This window comes from Lygodium microphyllum, chromosome 4, assembly GCF_053477565.2.
Source record: "Lygodium microphyllum isolate KBCC chromosome 4, Lygodium_microphyllum_v1.1.10, whole genome shotgun sequence".
Classification (NCBI taxonomy): Eukaryota; Viridiplantae; Streptophyta; class Polypodiopsida; order Schizaeales; family Lygodiaceae; genus Lygodium; species Lygodium microphyllum.
This window is the reverse complement of record NC_141138.1, coordinates 142,357,184-142,366,884: the sequence shown is the minus strand read 5'-3', so window position 1 is coordinate 142,366,884 and position 9,701 is coordinate 142,357,184. Positions and strand designations below refer to the sequence as shown.

Sequence of the window (9,701 nt, the reverse complement as noted above, 5' to 3'; positions counted from 1 at the left end):
TGTAATATCTAGAATCTTTATCATAAACCTAGCAATCTCACAATGGATGTGGCAAATGCACACATGCATAGGAAACCAGAAGAATAGTATGCACTACACCCACCAATGGCAATGCACCTCGTTACTATTGAGTGTGTCAATAATCTTTGCTTTATAAGAGAGAGGTATGCATTTGAATTTCAACAAACAAAACTTAAGAGAAGGCAAGGAAGCCCCAAGTTTTCATCTTCATTCTCTCACCAAGGTCCATTTGCAATCAAAATGTAGTTTCTAATGGCATGCCCAATTTCATGCTAATTACTAGAGATTTAAGGAGTTACTAGGCTATAGATGTATGGCTAAGCATGGAAGCTAGGTGCAAGACCTTAGCCAAAGTTGGAAAGATTTAGAATTTGGATGTGGGTAAGAAGAATATATGGTTGCATAAGGCCGATTTTATAACCATTCATGGAATTTATAGGGAAACAAATAATGCTCCAATCACATATATAAGTTGAGTCACATGAATCACTAAAGAATAGGACATAAAGACCTTTCACAATTAAATATACCCTATATCAATGAATCAAGTAGTGCAAAAGTTGATTGTAACGTTTTTAGGATATAATGTAGCCAACTATAAGCAACTTGTCCATACAACACAACACCGACATGTGTGGCCCAAGTGGCTTATTTGAACATACTATTGATCCTACATGGAGTCATAGGTGAAGTGTTGATTAACACCATCACATGCATGGAAGCTACATGTAAGACCTTAGCCAAAGTTGGTATGAGATATGGGCAAGAAGAATAAGGTGGATCCAAAGAGATCACATCAACAATCACCTCATTCTCTAAGGAAGAAGAGCTTGAAGCAACACTCCTTACCTTTGAGAACAATAAGGATTACAAGGCTTATGTAGAACTCGATGGTCAATGCATGTTCAACATATTGGAGAGGAGAGAAGGGAAGGGACAAGGGAGCACACCCTACAGAGGAACGTGGTGGAATCTTTATATCTTATATTTGAGTGTGTTAATTGTTATAAGTAAATTAAATTAGGCAAGCTGTTTGATCATCGGGTAAGTAGAAAGAGTAAGGCCTCAATTATACACATGGATATTACTTATTCTTAAGAAGTGAATTTCAAAATATTGTGAGTGCTTACATAATAAGTTTTTGATAGTTTCCCATTTGGGAAAAGGGGTTCTTTTCCCTTGTTTCTCCGTAAAGTGTTGAACATTACGAGCTTATGCTGGAGAGGCATTGCATCCTTAGCGAGGTGCGGTGGGGATTAGGGAATTGCTGCCTGGTCGAGACTCGAGAGGCCTATCCCCAACCATGCATAGCTCCCTAGAAGTCTACAAATGCTCATGATGTTGCCATAATTCGCAATAGAGAAATGAGAGAGGCAGATTGTTTTTTTGGGTTTTTTTTGGTGTTGATGGGTATGAGGAGGTGGGCACGCCCGAAGGAACGGCCCTTTTCGTTTTTCCTCGTCGATTTCTTTTACTTTGGAAGAAGGCGAAAACCCTAATCTCTCTTTGCCCTCAGAAGGTATTATTGACGCGGCTCTTTCCTCCATCGCTGCTCCTGCCGCGGTTCAGGCTTCGCAATGGGTACGTTTTCTTCTTCCCCTCTCCTGCACTTTCCTGTTTGTCACCTCTCTGTATTTGCCTGCATATTTATTACTTGTTAGCCTCCGGCAACCGTATCACCTTCGAGCGTTGTTCATCTCGAAGCTTTCCATGTCGCGTCCGCTGAGCACCTCTGCTCTTTCTCTCTCTGTTTTTGTCTGCATATCTAATGTTTTACTGCTTTCATTCTTGTTCGGTTCTCGCAATCCTTCTTGTTTCGCACTTTGTCGAACCTGAGTTTTTTTTCCTTTCGATCAAGGATTGAGGATGCAGCTCTGCCACGATCTTCTATGTCTTTATGTAGCGTTGCTTGCTCTTAACCGTTGTATAACGTGGCTCCTCTTCATTGTCCTTCGCTCTTGATTTTCCCAGAACATCCTCATTGTTACTAGTTTTAGGCATCGAGATGTCTTCATGTCTACTGGTCTTTATGCATCGTTTATCGATCATGTCTTTATGTATCGTTCCTCAGGATCAATCGTATAAGAATGTGCCTCCTTTTCATCGCAAATCGTTCCTGATTTGCACAACTGTTGAACAGATCCCATACATGCTCATAGTTACTTGCTTTATGCAGCGTATATTTTAGTTTTGCGGGCAGTTGTCCTAACATGTGCTTGTTCATGGCAGCCAAGATCAAGGTTCATGAACTGCGCACCAAGAGCAAAGCCGACTTGCAGGGCCAGCTGAAGGAGTTGAAGGCAGAGCTTGCTCTGCTGAGGGTCGCCAAAGTCACCGGTGGTGCTCCTAACAAGCTATCCAAAATGTGAGTGCATTGATTCACCGCCAAGTTTTTCTTTGTATCATATCCTATTTTCCTTTTGCCGTGAGTCCTGTAGTAAGAGGTTCTCTGAATTTAGTTGTGAATTGGAGTTCGTGTTTTGAGGCCTGCTTTGACTGTGATTACTAGTGTTGGTATTACTTTTGCAAGCATGTGTTTGCAGCTTAGCTAATAGTGTGAAAGTCACATGGATGTAAAGGCTTTCCAGATATTTGATAACGGCTGCTAGAACAGAATTGTCGCAGAGTGTTCATGCCTTCAGTGCTGTAAGTTATGTACATTGCTGTTTGTGGGGGGACTGGTCATTGGTTTTAAACCCTTCAAGGTCTTGGGGGACTTCGAGCACAGTCTGGTTGAGTACAAAGACCGTTTTATTTATGTTTGTAGTGACTTACTTGTCTTTGTACATTGTCTGGGGTTGTTTTGCTTGCCCTTCAGCTTTGAAAGCCTTCATAGTTTTTACTAAATTTTGCTAACAGTATTTTTTCTGTTCATGCAGCAAAGTAGTTAGGCTTTCTATTGCTCAGGTTCTTACAGTCTTGTCCCAGAACCAGAAAGCTGCACTTCGTGCTGCTTACAAAAAGGCAAAGCGATTGCCTCTTGATCTGCGCCCCAAGAAGACTCGGGCTATTCGGCGCAGGCTCACCAAGAATCAGGTGAGCACCCTTGAGCTGGAGCTTTTTGATTTCACTTGTGATCTGGATGTGTAACTACTCTGTATATCCAAAGTTAATAGCAAGCCAGATGTGTTGTTTCATGAGCCTTGGCATTGCTCTGTGTGCGTGTGTGTGGTAACAGTGTCAGCTCAGCTAAGCTAGTTACTGGTATTTGCAGAGCCTGCATATCAATGATGTTATATGATATTATTGGGATTTTATGACTTTAATTATGGTGCATGAGATTCTTATCTGTACAAGGGAGAACATTCAAACCTTACATGCTTAAATATTGTATGAAGGCTCTATTCAACTCAAAGTTGAAAAAGGAGCATTGTTGTGCATGTGTTTCAGTAAAGAGCATGATAATATTATTATATATCAAGTCATCATGACTTAGATTATTACTCTTCCAACTGCTACGCTTTTTCAGATCCTCGTTAAATGTGTACTAGCATTCGTTGTGCATGGATAACAGGGTTTTATTGGACAGCATGAGGATAGTGCAAGTTGAATTGTGGTGCCTGATATTCTTGTTCACCAAGGGATAAACCTGCATCTTAAAGTATGTTCAGAATGACTATATTCGAATTTATAAACAATTGTAAATGGTGGTTGGTGCAGGCAAACATGAAAACAGAGAAACAGAAGAAAAAGGAAATGTACTTTCCCAGGAGAAAGTACGCACTCAAGGCTTGAATATGGCCAGGCAGAGGTTGTGGCCAGGAGATTCATGTTCACACACTTAGTAATATTTATTAGACTATGGAAAGTTTTGTAGTTTTGGACCATTTCTAAGAAACAGAACCCACCTCCAAGTTGGATTTTTGGAATCAGTTTTGTGCATTGCATTGCAACTTCATTCTTCATCTGGATTTCGGACAACATTGAGTCTCACGAGATCTGTATCTTATAATGGCTTCATAATCTTTAGCTCCTCGGAAGTTTGTAAACCGTTTATATAGCTGCTTGCAGTGGGCTTTAATCTGAAGCGTGGCTTTAGAAGTTTGTACTGAACATTTGGTTAAACGTTTGAGAAGGGTAAGATTGCGTATTCAACCTATATGGCCTGGAAATTTGATATCACATCAGTGTTCTAGAATATTTGTGCCATTTCCTTAGCACTAATGTGGCTCCAATGGTTAATTTAGTTGAGTTGAGGAAGCTTGCATTTCATAATGTTAAGTGAGATTATATGAACGAAATTCTGGAGGTTAAACAAACTTCCATATCGATAAGTTATGTGATATCTAACAAACAAGAATAATGGCGGGCAAATGAGAAATAATGAACTATAACACGAAGGTTAGACCTGTAGCAAGAATAGTGGTGTTCCAACTGTTTCTTGTCCTTGCCCTGTTTTAAATTCTCAAGAATACCTTTCTTCTTTGTACTGCTTTGAGATATCAATGCATTAACATAGCTTTGTTTGGTGTGAAACTCCTAATATAAGCTCACTTCCTGTATTATGTTGCCATGTGATTTTTATGCATTGTCACCTCTTTACTGTTGTGTTGGTTGTTGACTTAACATTTATTTTTTTCGTCCTTACCCTGTTTAAAGATCTTAATAATACTTTTCTTGTACTGCCTTGAGATCTTCATGCATTGGCATGTCTTTACTTAGTGAGGTATTTTTATAATATTTATTCTCACCTATCGTGTTATGTTGCCTTGTGATTTTTGCCTTCTCACTACTTTATAGTTTATCTTGATGTTTGTTCTTTGTGAACATATAACTATACAGGCAAATAGCACACCAGTTTTACTTCATTGATTGTGTAAACATGTGGAGTGTCAGGATCGTAGTTATAGAGAGGGTAAATGACACAGGTGAGTTAATATGTCCAACGTAAGAGTCTCCTATGATTTCTGGCACTTGACCCTTCAGTTGGGGTGTGGCTTGGTTTAGTAGGGGTTCTCATAATAGTGACAGCTTGACACAGTTTAGTGTTGTCTATATGGTGCACGAGGGACTTTCGGCATACCAGCTGCATGAAATGTGTGAACGTGCATTGATATACAATATGTAGCCCGATATTAATTTGGGCCAACATGATGCAAGTTTCTTCCTGTTGCTACATTCGGATGTTTACACCAAGGAGCTTGGTGATAACACAGTAGCTATTTGTTTGTCATCATTGCACATGGATCATACGTCTTTATTATAATTGTGTCCATACACCCAAATCACTGCTCATGCAACTCATGCAAGAACTGCAGATGTTCTCTGAGCTAATACATCGTGTTGAACTCCTTAGCCACATAACAGTGGTTGGCCTACTGTCCAAATCAGTGTGAAGAGATATGACCCTTTCTGGTTGGGCTCCTGTAACGATGGTTAGCCTACTGTCCAAACCAGTGTGGAGATGTGACCCTTTCTGGTTGGGCTCCTGTTATGAGTTTGTATGAAGCAAGTGTTATTATAATACTTGGCTTAAACTTAAGCTTGAGTTAACTTATTGAAGTGCCCACAGATTTAAGTGCCCAAATAGTGTTTTGGCAAGAGTCCTAGAATCTAGACCTTCTGCCTATATAGTGTTTCTCGCAGTACTAGAGTCTAGACTTTTTGTTGTAGATACCATTTTTTCTTTAGTTGCTATAACCAATAGCCTGGTTCAAATCTTGCTACAAGTGCATACAATCCATTGGTAATGGCAAGAACAAAATTTTCTTTAATTCCATACAAGTGCATATAAAGATTGCTTTGTTCACTCGCGTTTCCAATGTGAAGCTTAGTTGGTGATCTAGACAAAAGATAGGTGAAGAGCTTAAGGTTAGCTAGAACAACTTTGATTGGGTGTAAGGATGGATTATGAAAGCTAAAGGGAGTCACATGATGGATAACCTTCCATATGTGAATGTGTTTGTTGGCCTTCCATGTGCATCTCAACTAGTTGGCTTTGGCCAAGGAAATATTCTAAAGAATATTTTTTACCCCTAGCCAAGGGTTATTTCTTTGGCTCTTTGACCCAAATTAAGGGTCCTAATAACATCCTTACCTTGCAACTTGATGCATGTGTCTCAAGTTGCAATCAACTTTAACTATTATGTCCAATTCAATAGCTAGATTTGCAATGGTCATCTTTTGGCTATCCGGTTACATAGATCTCATTTGACATACAAGTCGAGGTGCGTCAATGTTTAGGCTCACACATGGCTTCTCTTTATAATGGTGGTCTTTTTTAACTTTGAGCACCATGGATTATTGGTGGCACCTTATGAGAGTAGGGCATTGAGCAAATTTAATATCCCCTCTTAATGTACACTTGTAGGTGAACTAACTTAATGGCCCAATGTCGAGTCTTTGAAGAACAACTTCAAGAAAATCTTTTGAGAGTGCTTTGGTGAAGATATTTGTTACATTCTCCTCTATTGGACTAGCTCCACTATCCCATTCTCTATCAAATCACGCACATAGTGATATTGGATTCTATATGTTTTGTGCATGCATGAAACATTAGACTTGGCAATGGCAAAGCAATTCTAATTGTCATACCTTAGCAGAGTCAGGTCTTCATCTTGCACTTACGTATGCCATAAGATTGTCCTTAACCATGCTGCTTCACATGTAGCTAAATAGGTTGCCTTGTACTTTTACTTCGGTAGAAGACAATGCCAATGTTGGTTGCTTCTTATTGATCCAATAGAAAAATCTTGAACTTAAAGTAAAACAATAACCAAAAATTGACTTTTGGGAATCACACTTGCCCAATCAAAGTCACAACAGCCCACAAGAAGTACCAAAACTGTATGTGATACCATAGTTAAGTGTTCCCTTTAAGTATTTGAGCACTCGTATCCTAACCTTCTAACGACTCTCACAGGGTTGGTTTGAGAACTTGTTGAAAAACTCTTAACAAAACTAATATCTGGTCGAGTGTTGCACAAGTAGATCAAGCTGTCGACCAATCTACTTTACCTCTCAATGTTTGCTATTGTTGATGTATTCTCAATGAATAACTTTACATTGACATCCATAGGTGTAGCTATCTCCTTGCACTCAGTCATACCAAATGCTTTCAAGATCTCCCATGTATACTTCTTCTGAGAGATCGAGATCTTTCTTAGCTCTTGCCATACTTCAATCCCCAAACAATAGTTTATTAAACCCAAGTTTGTCATTTCAAACTTGGAGCTCAAAGCCTTTTGAGTTTGGTTGATTATATCTTTATAGTTATCTATAATAATAAGGTCATCCACATATAGGACAATAATTACGGACTTTTCAACATCCATGTAGACATACAAGTTAGCATTTGAGGCACATCTTTTGAAGTTTGAGCTTAAAAATAAATTATCTATCCCACCATGCTCTAGGGGCTTGTTTCAGTCCATACAATGCCTTTTACAACTTACACACATTATTCTTAGAATGGGGGGCCTCAAACCTTGGTGGCTGAATTACGTATACTTCCTCCTTGAGGTCACCATTTGAGAATGTTGATTTAACATCCATTTGGTTGACTGGCCACTTATTGTGGCCGGCCACTGCAAGTATTGTGCAAATAGTGGTCATTTTGACAGTTGGAGCAAGTGAATCTTGAATATCAAACCCTTCAACTTGTGAAAATCCTTGTGCAACTAGTCTAGCTTTGTACTTTTCTAAGGTTCCATCAGCCTTGTACTTGACTTTCTAGATCCACTTAGTGCAAATAATCTTTCTCTTTGGTGGCCAATCCTGCTCCCAAGTGTCATTCTTCGTTATGCTGTTATACTCAGCTTGCATAGCTACCTTCCATGTCGAATTTGCAAGTGCTTCTTCCAAGTCAGTTGGTTTCTTGACTTCTTTCATAATCTCAACTATCAAGGCCATATTGACTTTGTGAGTAGAAGCCCTTCTTTGCTCCTTTATTCTTTGAGACCTCCTTGGTCCATTTGCCTTCTCCTTAATAGATGTGGGCATAGGATTATTTTGGTCATAGAGTTGCTTCACCCATCAGGACAATGGCTTTTCTGGTGGTGTGATATTAGATTGGTGAACTTTCTCTTCATCATCCGAAGATGATTCTTCCTTCTCCTTAAGAATAGGGGTAGCTCTTGGGATAGATCCATAGTGGACTACTTCATTGATGATAAAGTGGAAGAACTTGCCTTCTTCTCCTCCACTATATGCGGCTTGTTCCTTGAACACCACATCATGGCTTGCTATGATTTTCTTTGCCTCGGTCATACAATTTGTAAGCCTTTTGCTCATCACTATAACCTAAGAAGATACATTTTTTACTGTGTTTCTTTTCTTATCAGAAACATGTACATAGCATTCACATCCAAAAGTATCGAAATGTGAGATAGATGGTTTCTTACCATTGTAAGCCTCATGAGGTGTTTTTCCCTTGAGAGCCTTTATGTAGCTCCGATTGAGAATGTAGATTGCAATATTTATAGCTTCGGTTCCAAAATGGTTTGGTAATTTCTTGTCTTTTAGCATGCACCTTGCCATCTCCACAATGGTGCGATTCTTGCATTCCACAACACCCTTCTGTTGAGGTGTATGAGGTGCCATCAATTTACGCTTGATTCCTTTGCTCTTACAAAAGTCTTTAAACTCCTTTGAGTTGAACTCACCACCATCATTTGTTCTAAATTTCTTAATACCTTTCCCTATTTTATTCTCAATAAGTTTTAGCCATTCTTTAAACTTACCAAAAGCTTGAGCCTTATCATGAAGGAAGTACACCCACATCTTTCTATTGTAGTCATTGACGATCAACATGAAATAAGAACCTCCCAAGGCTTGTGTAGGTAGCTTACTGCACAAGTCAATATGTACCAACTCCAAAGGAGCGTTTGCTCTATTCTTGCTTTCTTGTGGAAATGCCTTTCTCTGTTGCTTGCCCATCATACAAGCTTCACATGGATCCTTCAATCTAGTAACTTCAGGTAGGTAAGCAACCATATCTTGCTTATGCATCTCCTTCAAAACTACAAATCCAATGTGTCCAAACCTTTTATGCCAAAGCTTACTTGTGCCCACTCCATTAGTGGTTATAAGAGCACTTAACTCATATAGGTTGTTCCTCCTTTCTCCTTTGCCAACAACTTTGCTAGCATTGTCAATAATTTTTGCACCTATCTTTAGATTTCTCCTAATTTTTGGAACATATAACACATTTGAAAGCTTTTTGACTCTACTATTTGCAACAACAAAAGAAATAGTAACTGTGACCGTAGTAGGGCATTTTGTATCGTTTCCAATCAATACAATGATGGATTCTTGTAGAGACTACATAGAACTATATATACCTTTCTTGTTGGTCATGTGACGGGATGCACCACTATTCAACACCCATGGATTAGTGGTCGATTCTACTTGTGTTGAGGAATATACTTCCTCGATGGTTGCTATAGTAACTCCTAACTCTGCTTCAACTGTGTTGGCTATTTCCTTCCCCTTACTTTTAAGGGTACCATTCTTTTCATATGTCTTCTTGATGGAACAATTTGCAATTGCATGCCCTTTCTTCTTGCAGTAGAAACACTCTCCTTGAAATTTCTTTTTACCACCATTCTTCTTTTTGTCACAATCATTTTTGGTGGAGAAACCACCTTTGCCTTTGCATTGGTGTTGCCTTTTGCATTGGCGGAGAATGTAGCATTTCCACTACTGCTTCCTTCTCGGGCTTTCAACATCAACTCTTCTCC

General features: G+C 39.2%; 1 protein-coding gene across 1 annotated transcript; it reads left to right on the top strand.

The window, feature by feature from the left end:
- Positions 1-1,445: 1,445 nt before the first annotated feature.
- Positions 1,446-4,010, top strand: LOC148037700 (large ribosomal subunit protein uL29y-like). Its single transcript, XM_087676638.1, has 4 exons — positions 1,446-1,602; positions 2,251-2,386; positions 2,901-3,057; positions 3,682-4,010. The coding sequence occupies exons 1-4, from the start codon at positions 1,599-1,601 to the stop codon at positions 3,754-3,756; spliced, it is 372 nt and encodes a 123-aa protein (XP_087532764.1). The 5' UTR covers positions 1,446-1,598; the 3' UTR covers positions 3,757-4,010.
- Positions 4,011-9,701: the final 5,691 nt, after the last annotated feature.